General features: G+C 42.0%; 1 protein-coding gene across 4 annotated transcripts in view; it reads right to left on the reverse strand.

Moving 5' to 3' along the window:
* The window catches only part of Pak (serine/threonine-protein kinase PAK 3-like protein), a 41,934-nt gene extending 29,226 nt beyond the window's left edge, over nucleotides 1-12,708 (reverse strand). For 3 of the 4 annotated variants that reach the window (XR_011223902.1, XM_045760181.2, XM_069310035.1), the window contains exons 1-3: nucleotides 12,570-12,708; nucleotides 5,937-6,369; nucleotides 4,114-4,300 (exon numbers count right to left, since the gene is read on the reverse strand). Coding sequence is in view for 3 of the 4 variants with exons in the window: in XM_045760181.2 (XP_045616137.1) it covers nucleotides 4,114-4,300; nucleotides 5,937-5,992 (243 nt within the window). In the remaining variant the exon portion in view is untranslated. The remainder of the gene's footprint in view (nucleotides 1-4,113; nucleotides 4,301-5,936; nucleotides 6,370-12,569) is intronic. The other variant, XM_069310036.1, reaches the window with a different exon arrangement.
* Nucleotides 12,709-12,973: the final 265 nt, after the last annotated feature.

A 12,973-nucleotide genomic window follows, 5' to 3' on the forward strand; every position in this document is an offset into this window, starting at 1 on the left:
CATCCCCCCTCCCATTTCTCTTCCCCCATACCTCCTCCCATCTCCCTTCCCCCATCCCCCTCTCATTTCCCTTCTGCCCCTCTCATCCATTCTCCTCTCTCCACCCCCTCTCACAACCTCCTCCATAACCACTGATTAATTCCCAGATACCTACTTACTGCTAGCCAAACAAAGGCATCAGGTGACGGTAAACATGCCCAACACAGGAAGTGAACCCGGGGTTTCTTGGTTGTGAGACAAGGATGTAGACCACTGTGCTATAGGACCCATTTTGAGAAGGGTATGAACTTGGTGCATAACAGGAATAAAGGTGTACAGTGCATAAAATTGGATGCACGCAGCACCTCTAGCAGTAGTAGGTAGACATATTACAGTATAGATTAGTTAAAAGTTGGTACAAGAGGTTATTAGTGGTGAATGTGAATAAAAGTAATGGTGGTTCTGAGGAAAGTTCCATGAAATTATGGTAATGGAGGAATGGTAAAATGGTTTATGAGCTTAAATACCTTTGATGTGTGAAAACAAATTGTGCAAAATTAATCATTCTGGGATCCAGGGCACACACACACAGGAATTCAGGATACTCTCTCTCCAGGACCAAGGACATGCTATTAGCATCCCAAGGTACATCTTGAGGTTATCTTGAGATGATCTCGGAGCTTAGCGTTCCCGCGGCCCGGTCCTTGACCAGGCCTCCTTTTTGTTACACACCCTCCAGGAAGCAGCCCATAACAGCTGTATAATTTCCCGGTACCTATTTACTGCTAGGTGAACAGGCGCATCAGGGTGAAAAAAACTGCCCATTTGTTTCCGCCTCCACCAGGGATTGAACCTGGAACTTTAGGATTATGAATCCTGAGTGTTGTCCACTCAGCTGTCAGGGCCCCCCATGCCCAAGGGTGTCCAGTACAAAGGGCCAGCCTCAAGCCAGAGCCGCAAGGAAAAGCACCAGAGATGACAACCCTGAAAGTTAACCATCTTTGCCAGGTTACAAAAGTCCTGAAACACTGAAACTTCCAGTGCCAAAATTTCAGCACTCGCATTAGCAGCAGTGTCCAAGATTGCAGCAGAATCTGGAATCTTGGACTTGCAGACAGCAAGTCCAAGATTCCAGCAGAATCACTACCCACATCTCGGGTAGTGAACAACGCTTTACCCAACAGTACGAATGCTGAATGCAAATGTGGGTGTCAGGTGCAAAAAATAATAAGAATAATAATAATAGCACAATGCAAAAAATCAATACACAGTATCTAAGAATACTAAATGTTCACTTAACTAAAATATGTATATCTTTGTCATCCTAATGTGAATAATGAAAGTAAGAGAGAGATAGTAAAGAGGCAGAACCTGGCTACCTTGTTAACATGAAGGTTGATGGTGACATCTGGTGGCAATTGAGAGGGGGGGGGGGGCATAGCAACCAAACAGGCCAGCTAGTAATTACCAGAGTCCTCCTCGGCAATGTCTTCTTGATCTTGAGGTTATCTTGAGATGATTTCGGGCCTTTAGTGTCCCCGCGGCCCGGTCCTCGACCAGGCCTCCACCCCCAGGAAGCAGAATGAATGTAGATGAATGAGCCTTCTGAAGACCATTTTGATGAGCACAGTCTTCTCCAGTCTCCCTTGTCCCAGTGTAACACTGTGGCTCCCTTGTCCCAGTGTAACATTGTATCTACCTTGTCCCAGTGTAACACTGTGGCTCTTTTGTCCCAGGGTAACATTGTGGATCCCTTTTCCCAGTGTAACACCGTGGCTCCCTTGCGCTAGGAAAAGGTCTACCTGCCCTAAATGCATTTAGCCTTGTCCATAGAAAGAGCAGGACCTTGCCTAAGGAAACTTACTAAATGGTAACACAGTTCAGAAATGGTTGATATACTTACCTGGTAGATTAGTAGTGTAACTGAGGTGGTCGGCCACTTGGCGCACACACACCAAAGGGTTGACCACCCTCATTTTTGTTAATATCACAGTAAGTATTGCATCTACAGACAAGATTATGGTTATATTTTTTTTTTAGATAAACATCGCCACTTTCTATCCATACCTTAGTGTTTTCCAAATAGTTATTTAAAGTATGTTTAATGAGCTTACAAACACATAAAAAGTAACTAAGTGCACGATGACCGGAAACTTTACCCTAAGCTGTTCTCCAAGACGAGGGCTCGAACAAAGCGTCCTCCCAAACATGTCATGTTGCAGACCCTAGGGTGAAAATGACCATGTGCTCAGCAGGAAAAATGCAGAAAGTAAGTTTCACTGATGGTCATTTGGGTTAAAACAAAAACAAAACACAAAAAAAAAAGCATCTGAAATCCTGACACAGTTCACCAAATAGTATTACCGCTTGACATATTGTTGGGGGTCATTATGTCCAACATTACGGCTGGAAAACTGCCTTGAGGTTCACAGACCTTAAAATAGATCACCAGATACACTGCCTCCAATGCAAAGATTTAAGGCACAACCTGGCAGCCATGGTGCAAGCATTTAGACTTGCTCATAACCTTATCTACCACCAACAAAGGAAAAAGAAGGTAAGCCAGGAGTGAAGGAGACCCGGTGGTACCAAATAGTTTTTCATTTCAACAAGGCAAAAATATCTGGAAAGACTCGATACACAACTGTAAACACCCATGTCATGGGTCATGCACCAGAACACTGTGAAAAGTCCAAAAGAAATGAGGATGCTTCAAGGACTCAGCCATTGGCCAAGGTATAATAACACAAAGACTTGCCTTTACACACACACACACACTTATCTACAAGCTCCCAGCTTGTGAACCTTACCATGTACACAGTCAGGAAGAATTTGAAGAGCAGATGGGTCTTGGTATTGTATCATGGCAGTGACACTGCTCATTGACACCCAATGACACTCATGTCATTGTGGCAGCCAGAGATATTAGGTGTCTAAGCAGGTAGTACACTGTTAGGTGGAGACCTCGTACGGTTATCATAAGTGAGAACTACTGTATATCTAGATTTTTTTATGGAATAAACCTGTTAGTCATATCTAGTTGAATCAAACTAATTTCTATGACATCCCTAGGGTCCATAATGACCATGCAGGGGCCATAATGACCATGCAGGGGCCATAATGACCATGCAGGGTCCATAATGACCATGCAGGGGCCATAATGACCATGCAGGGGCCATAATGACCATGCAGGGGCCATAATGACCATGCAGGGGCCATAATGACCATGCAGGGGCCATAATGACCATGCAGGGGCCATTTTTAAGTTTCCTATGGCATCGGTGCCTGTAGTGTAAACTGACTGTTCATTATCCATGTCCAGAGGCCATAATCTTACCCTATGGAACAACCAAAAGCAATAGCTCAGAAAAAAATATTTTCTGTGAATTTTCACAGTACCAGTATGCTGCAGAATTTAACTTTTTATTATTGACTGCTCTTTTTTTTCCATTTTCTGCTCCATGATGGTACAGTATTATATAATGGCCACAAAATATCACCACAAACATGCAAGGAGGTGCAGGTGGCATCATTTATCACACTTTTGCATGGTACTACTTGGAAGTGAAGCCTGCCAACCATACGGTGTGCTTGGCTACACTTGCTCACAAAACGCACGATTTGAACGTCAATAGGCCATAAAATTCAGGTTAAGATAAATTAAGTCAATGACAATATCAAAATGAGTAAAATTTCTGGATGATGCTAGTGTTAAGCAAAACACCAAACACAGGGTAAAGAGAAGATCGATATAGGATAGAAAAAGTTTCATGGCAAAAGTCTAGGAACAAATGTGAAACAGTAACAGCATGTTAAATGACAACAATGTCTTTAGATGATTTGAATGACTCGTTCTACTCTCTAACTAGAGGTAACATGTCAGTTATTGGTAATCACCTGTGACCTAATGATCTTTATCTGTTGTGTGGATGACAGCACGCCTGGCCAATAAAATAATATATTTTCGGCTACTAATTTTGTATCAAGAATATTTTGACAAGGTAATTTACGTTTCTTTTTTATAAAGCAGTTAGCCTTGTGACTTCACTACACACCAACTAGTCATGAACCCTCACACTGTCCCTCTTGCTCACCAACACACACTGACGGAAAATCACATCAAATACTACTCACCGTAAACTCCCCTGTGCAGGCATCAAACCCCACATGAATTGTATGTTCAAAGTTGGTTGGATAGGAAATATTTGGTTTGTCGCTGTCCTTATGCCTCTTGCCCCCTTTATGCCCTTTATGCTTTTTCTTTTCTGACTCTGGTTCCTTCGGTAATGGCCGCATGTCTACTGCCATCACTGGTTCTGCCCTGGGAAGGAAAAAATTGATGACAGAGCCACAAATGGCTGGAGCACATTGACAAAATTTAAACAATAAGCATAACACACTTGCTGATACAGTACTTTATATACTTCAATAGTGTACAATTAAGTACAGTTAATATGCTACTAAAATAGGGTGTTGAGCATAGTGAAACACCATTATGAGCCTTCCATTGGATACTTCCAGAGGCACAAATCAACTGAACCACCAGGATAATGTCAATGCTAGACTTTCCAGTCCTTTCCTCATAGACACACTTACCCATGGGAAAAGGCTGGAGATCAGGGCTCAGAGAAGAATGTATTCAAACTGGAAAGGTGCCCATGCACCCCCACTGGTTTGGCAAGGACAAAGACCATTCAATAGATAATGAATCACCAATGGCAGTTAGACCACCAAAAACCCTAAGCCTAAATATGAGCCATAGACATAAGAGTATTTATTAGTCAAGAATGCAGTGATAGCATATAGTGATGTGCAAATCTCGATGCATATCAGGTTTGCCAAACCAAACCTGCTGACAGATCAGCTAATAAAGCCTAGCCTTGGTACAATGTACCATGAAAATGGGATTTACGAAGACAGCCACAGGCTCGGGAAGAGTGATCAGCACACAATTACCACCACAGTGGCAACAGGACAAATTGCATGATGAATCACCAGACAAATTACCTTGAATTTCCCTAAGAGGGTTTCAGGAGTTCTACTCCCTAGGCTTGATTTGTGATAACTTGGTCCAACAGGCTATTGCTTGGTGTGACCGGCAAACCCACATATCCATAACAACCCAGAAAAGTCAGAAAGAGAGACATAGTGCATAGAGTCCATCCTCAGAAAAAAAAGGAGTGATTGCAACCCCCTCAGTTGAGGCAGTGGGTCACTGATGTGCAATCTTAGTACTGTACTGTATATCTGGATCACAGCCCCGGGGAAGAGTGCCAGAGTGCCACCATTACAACCGTCCTGGTGAACATGGTAACAGCTAGACCCAAGCCCTAAATTAAAGTCAGATTTACCACCACCAGGTGACAGGAGGTAGCACAGTCAGTAAATGTAGCTTCCAGAGTGCTAATTAGTTGTCTCCATGTTGCTAACCAGCACATTACTCCCTGGGGTTTTTACTCCCTGCATCATGTCATACATAAGCTGGTTCCAAGGTGATGGTGATCGTTTCTAAAGCCATGGCCTTAGGAACCTAGGCCACATTACTAAGCCCATAGAAAGAAAGTGAGCACCTCAGGATGTCTTTTTTCAAGGTTGAGGATGGTTACTGGAGGCCTGAAGAAACAAATGTGCGCCCCCTTGTATGCATGGGAGTTTCGAATCTTATGATATACTAACATATGTCGGCTGGCGCACCAACACACCCCCTTCATAAGTCGGCTGGCGCAGTGCAAGGGTTAATGCCGAACAACAACAAAAACTGACAATTATGGAGTGAAGTGCTCAAAATACAAACTCTTGACCACTAGACAAAATATTTGTGGTGTAACAAGGGGTGACAAACTTTATGTAAAAATGTAAAAAATAAACATTTTATGATGCATCAAAAGTTGATATATATACAGTACACTAGAAATATTAAACACAATAAAAAAATATAATTCAAACTCTTCGCATACCTTGTGGAAGTTAGTCTGACAGGTGGTGCTGGTGGCTTATCCTCATCATCAGACATGTTGAGGGGAAGGAGAGGATGCCCGAATGTACTCAATTTGGCGGTTTATGCAGTCATTCAAAACAATAAATATTTTCTCCTACCCCCTACCCTTTCCTTCCGTCTTTTGGCTCCTCTCTCGGCTTGCGTTCACTTCCCCCGCTCAGAGTTTGCAGCTACACGTCATCATCTTGTAGCCGACTCCACCAGCATCATCGAATGCCGGTGTCCCATGACCTTTCACTTAGCACCTTACACGATTCGAGAGGTGTGTGAATACGGTCTTTCCCTTAGCCTACTTAAAAATAGTTGCCGAGTCTCAAACAGCTGCCAGCCAGTTTTTATTGTGTGGCATGTGACAAATGCATGTAGTGCCCCAGTACTCCTTCAGGGAATGTCTGAAACAAGAGTGTCCAAAATTATAAATACTGAATAAGTTTAAAAAGATCCAAATGTATATGTACGCATGTACATGTGCAAACAAGTATTCTGTATTAACTAGCTTTGCTCATTATAAAATGTTCTGGCAAATGTAAAATAAATGTACAAATAAATTTTTTTTCCTGGATGCATTTTAGAAATTATGGCTGGTGAAGCTATCACACCAAATATCAGCCTACAAATATTTGCTTCACAGCATAAATCTCTCTTAACTGCATAAATCAAGTACAGTACTAGAGACTTTTCTTTGTTACAATACTGTATATATTAAACGCAAAGCAAATTGCCAACTCTTAATTTACAACAATTATCCTAGAAAGGAAGAAGAGTTTTATAAACCGTTGCTTCCTAGATACAGACTACCTCAGGTTTAAATTAGAACTTCAGAGTCATTCTTGACTGCCACTAACATTCTTGGCATAGTTCCCTTGACGCTGCTGTCACTACAATGTTTTTCTTTCGTTTGTCAAGTCTCTAAGAAGATAAACAAAGGAGCACTTTAGCAAGGTCCAGCATAATTTAAAGTGGCTCACATAATTTACAACATTAAATTAGTAAAATCAAACAAAGATTTACAGAGGCATGTTAGTTTAACAATATTTTATAATCTAAAACAATATACAGTATCACCTTATTGGCAATTCTTCCTTCCCTGCGATTGATAAAAAAATAGTTCCCATTAAAAAAAGACGAAATTGATACCTAGTACAGTACTGAACATCAACATCAGAGGCCCGAGACCGTTCAACACGCTTCCACTACACATTAGGGGCATAACTGGCTGACCCCTCACAGTGTTCACGAGAGAACTCGATAAACACCTCCAAAGAATACCTGATCAACCAAGCTGCGATTCATACGTCAGGCTGCGAGCAGCTGCGTTTAACAGTTTGGTTGACCAGTCCAGCAACCAGGAGGCCTGGTCAGGGACCGGACCGTGGGGATGTTGAGCCCCAAAATCATCACAAGGTAACCACAAGGTAGAGCCTGTACAGTGGACCATCCAAAATACAGAACTTCAGAAAACACATTTCTCAAATCTGAACACATTTGCCCAACAGTTTGCCCTTCAAAATATCAGATTTTTCCATTAAAATCAGAATGCCAAAGGATGTTATTGTGAAATCTAGATTGTTAAATAATTTTCAGCAGATCATATTTTTTACAAATGTATGATAGTCTTGTGCTTCTTTTTATCATACAGTGAAGGTGCTAAAATGTTGTTATAATAATGGATATGAAACCATATCTCCTAAAATATCAATTGGAATGGCTTCTCATAATGGCTTCGCGGAAAATGTGAGTAAAAGAAAGGGCTTTGGGCTTTAGAAAGTACAGTAGCTGGACCTGGTTCAATTGTACCGTTACGGGGTTATGGCACTACCTTTGTAACCGTTTAGGGCCCTGGGAGTTAATTCAAATGACTGGTGAAATCTCTCTCAAGCCAGGTTCTCATGGTAGATATCAATCTACCAATCATACGACAATTAAATTTATATTTCACTCACTAAAATTTGTCTACAGAATATAGGAAAATTAAGGGTAGGAATGGTACAGGTACTGGGAAAACTTTTTAGATGGGTTTCTCTGCTCATTCTGTTACTGCTCCAGGTGACGGCCCCAAATGTTCATTAGGTTCAGTAGGCTCGGCATTTCACACAAGCTTCAGAGAGGTTGTGTTCTCCTCAGTCTGTTATGTGGATTTCCCAGGTCGTACATGGGCTTGTTTAAGTGTGCCCGTTTTAATTAAAATGTGATTTAGTCAAACTAAATCAGTGCAAACACTCCATGCGAATAAAAGGACCTAGTCTATGGAACTCACTCCCTAATGAATTAAAAAATTGTCCAACCAATGCCTTATTCAAAAGTAAAACCAAAAAGGACTTACATGTAATTACATCCTCTTAGTTTCCTACCTTGTGCCTTGGTAATGTTTTGCAATGTACCTTTTTACCTTACCTGATGTTAGATAAAGGACCTGCCCGAAATGCAGCACATGTTAGTCACCTTACAAAAATGTAAAAATATCAATAGTATGTAATCTCACAAACCCATCCTACCTTCTTGCTTTGGGTTTGGCCTGCCCTTCTGTAGACCTGAATGTTGTACAGAGACTTTGGTTTTGCTTCCTATCATTTGGGTCAAGACAGTGGCTTCTTGGTGGTTTCTATGTATAACAATGACAAGGATGTATATTGTTGCAAATGGTGTAAGTTATGCAGGACAACATTGGTTCTCCTATGAATGGAAACGCTGATATTCGATACAATCAATGGACAACTGAGGCAGAAGGGTGTCCCCATAGTACAGCGATATGTTTAGCTGCTGTACATAATAATGTGCATCTCAGTCAGGGTACTTCAACCAAAAGATGTAATATTGTACACCAAGCAGTTTAAGTCATAAGATTTTATATTATGCATGGTAGCATGACATATTTGGTGGCATTTTCAATTGATTTAGAGATACAGTACATGGTTTTGGCCTATGGTGACCCGAAACAGCTCGATATATTTTAGTGCTAGCCTTCAGACATTTATTATATACCAACCACTTGGACTGGATGGTAGAGCGACTGTCTCGCTTCTTGAAGGTCGGCGTTCAATCTCCAACCATCCAATAATTGGGCACCATTCCTTTCCTTCTTCCTATTCTAAATCCTTATTTTTTTCAAGTCCTATATAGTATTTACCTAGTTGTGCTTGCGAGGGTTGAGGGTTTCGTCACACCTTTCAACTGTCAATCAATTTTTTTTTTCCACCTCCTCTCCCCCCTCCCCCCCAGGAAGCAGCCGTAACAGTTATAACTAACTCCCAGGTACCTATTTACTGCTAGGTAACAAGGTCATCAAGGTGAAAGAAATTCTGCCCATTTTCGTTTCCGCCGGCGCCGCAAATCGAACCCTGGACCACAAGACTATATATCTAGCGTGCTGTCCACTCAGTCACCTGGCGCCCCTAATATATGACTACATGCCTACATATATAGATTAAGACTATATGCCATTAGTCTTATTCTTAATGGCTTAGTGCTTTCCCCTGGTAATTACCTTACCTTTCTTAGGATTTTCATAGACTGTTCACAGAATCTTAGATTTTGAATACACAGAGTTTCTTGGATTTGGATTTTTTTTGTTACCTAGCAACTAATCCAGGTGCTATAGGCATTTTTCAGTGATGACTTCTGGTTACTGATGACCGTTCAAATATAGATTACCAAATTTACCTAGAATGGCACAAAGAAAAATATGGTCATTCGAAATACAGTAATACTTGTGTAAAGGAGGAAATGTATATGTTTATCTCTCAGAATGTTTGGTAATATGTTTATTGTTTGTGATGTGTGTATATGTATGTACAGTATTAACACAATGTACTGAATGGGGTGAGAATAGCTTGAGCTACCTCATCCCTTTGAGTGTATTTTACCTCAATAAACTTATTTCAATTTCAAATACAGTAAAAAATATTCAACGTAATATATAAATCAACTTTTGTGCCCAGCTATAGAATAAATTTGCAGTTTCCCGACAACTTCAGAAAGTTATTGACATTCTCAGTGGGGTAAAAAATAATTAGACAATACTGTATTAAGTTTAATCGAAAACTTGCACAGTGCAGTATTTTGAATCTAAAGGCGACGTTCTATAAAATTACACCTGAGCAAATGTTGTACATACAATACTTACTAAGATATCAACCAAAAAATAGCAGTAAACAGACACCTACTTGAAACCTACTTGACGGGGTTCTGGAAGTTGTTCTACTCCCAAAGGCCAAGGCCAGGTGTGACTTGTGAGAGCTTGGTCCAACAGGCTGTTGCTTGGAACAGCCCGCACACACACATATCCACCACAGCCCAGTTGGTCCAGCACTTCTTGAAGAAAATTATCTAGTTTTCTCTTGAAGATGTCCACGGTTGTTCTGGCAATATTTCTTATACTCGCTAGGAGGATGTTGAACAATCGTGGACACATGGGTATTTTGCCTATTTCCCACACAGTTACTGCTATATAACAGGGGGGTCCTCGGCAGTAGTCGGGTTCGTTCTCGACTCACAATCAAGAATTCTGGGTTCAAATCCCGGGCAGGAAAGAAATGGTTGGGCACATTTCCTTTCACCTAATGCCTCTATTCACCTAGCAGTGAGTAGGTGCTCAGTAGTCAACTTGTTGTGGAGTTCCATCCTGGGCGAGGTCAGTAATTTGGCCGGGGAGGGGAACCTCGATAAAAGCCTGTGTATGAATACACTTTGGCTTCCTGTCCCCCGACAATGAATTATTGTATTATATAAACTTTTAGAGTTTGTTCATAACAAAGATCTTGGGTATAACAAGAATTAAGTAAAATATTGTCAAACAATGTAATATTCCCACAAACAATATTCTGGTGTCATTGTAGGTGTAGGCATTACGGATGTATAGTCAGAAAGTGTGCATTTGTTGGTGGTTATCTTGAGGTTATCTTGGTTATCTTGAGATGATTTCGGGGCTTTAGTGTCCCCGCGGCCCGGTCCTCGACCAGGCCTCCACCCCCAGGAAGCAGCCCGTGACAGCTGACTAACACCCAGGTACCTATTTACTGCTAGGTAACAAATGGGTGCTAAATGAACTGAGGTCGAATGAAATAGTGAAAGGGTGCAGCTGATTGAATGAATGGGTGAGCACTGAACTTGTGTTGAGGATGTGAGCTCTACCTTGTGGTTACCTTGCGATGATTTTGGGGCTTAATGACTCTGTGGCCCAGTCCTTGGCCTACACTCGTAGTTTTCCCCATCTTCACTATAATTGTTGGCACCAGATTTTGAGGCTTCTGATAATGGTTTTATAATAATTCACCGTGTCGGAAGACAGGAAGCCAGAATCTATTGACACACTTCAGGCTTTTATCCAGGATTCTCTCCAGGCTCGAATTACTGACCCCGCCCAGGATGCAATCCCCACAACAAGCTAACTCCTGAGTACCTACTTACTGGTAGGTGAACAGAGGCATTAGGGGAAAGGAAATGTGCCCAACCATTTCTGTCCCGCCCGGGATTCTCGATTGTGCGTCGAGAATGAACCCGCCTATCCTGTCTACCGGGACCCTACAAATTGCCAGAATGCTGCAACTTTACTCTTGATAAAATAAAACACTTGAGCTGGTTATGCAATCAATAATGCTGGTCACATAATTCTTGGTTATATCAATTCACTTATAAAGTGCACTTGCATACAAATTACATCGCACTTAAGACAGACTGAAAAAGCGTTTTAAAGTCTAACCTCATCCAACCAAAGCCAAGCTTACGAAGCCAGATAGAATTCAACGAAGCTCGTTTTCAGATTATTAGGATCGTATATGTTGTTAGGTTAGGCCATGTTAGGCTTGGTTAGTTTGGTTTCGGTTAGGTGGAGCTGGGCAAGATCGTATAGGTTTTAAAGCCCATTTGCGAACTGAATGGCGTACGACGTTACCTGTATTCCCCCCTAACACAGCCTAATAAAATATGCGGGTTTTTACAATTAGATAACAATCTTTGCCACAATGCCGACACATGCTTTAGCCTGTACCCTTCAATGATGGGGAAGTGAGGAGGGACCTTTGAGGAGCCGCCGGCTTCCTGTCCTCGTCGTGCCCACTAGTATAATTAGTGGCCCCTCAGGTAAATTCAGGTAAATTACTTAAAGACCAACTGGCACCCTTACACATAGCAATAGCTCTGCCACACTCCCAACTCTCACTCCTCTCAACACCTGTCATTACGAGGATGCAGGTGTTAACTCATGGTGAACACCTGCCAATCCCCATTGCTAATTTGAGCTTAATTTGTCTAAAAAAAAGGAGACAAGAGGGAGGAGGTGGACGCCGCCGCCCCATCACCAGAGCCATTTGTGGCTCCTCCTCACACCTCTATCACCCTCCTTCCCTCTCCCTCACACCCCTCTCTCCCTCACCTACACCCTGACAGCCAAATCCTAAGCATCAAATCCCTAGTTCACATATAAACTATCCCCCTGGGGTCTGCCTCTCTCTCAACTCACTCCCCAGTGATTCATCTCCCCCAAATATACTCCCCCTCCCCACCAAACGCTCCTTATTTCAACCACTTAAATGGCTAAATGGCGTGACTATCATTCCCCCCAACCATGGAGTACTTAGCCACATGTGCTGGTTACCTGCGGGGTCACAGTTATCGTCAGAGAGTCTCCATTTAAGGGGAATATTGGAGGATATGTTGAGCCTCCACACATACACACAGCCCTGGCTGGTGACGTCACTGACAGCTGCTGACGCCATCTGTGGGCCGCCGCCGCCGCCTCCCCCGCCAAGATTAAACTACTAAATACAGAAAATATGTGTTTTCTAACTAGCTTATCAAGATTGTAACTTGGTTAGCTAAATGAATTTTGTGAGGGTTCAGTCCCCGAGTCCATTATGTGTCTCTGTAACTCTTTGCCACTACCGCTCACAAGATGGGTATGGGGGGCATAATAAATGAAGTAAACTAACTAATGTGTATAAAGGTCTAGGACATGTTTAGAACCGGGATTTATATATGTACGGGGTAATATAAATCATC

Source organism: Procambarus clarkii, chromosome 66 (assembly GCF_040958095.1).
Source record: "Procambarus clarkii isolate CNS0578487 chromosome 66, FALCON_Pclarkii_2.0, whole genome shotgun sequence".
NCBI lineage: Eukaryota > Metazoa > Arthropoda > Malacostraca > Decapoda > Cambaridae > Procambarus > Procambarus clarkii.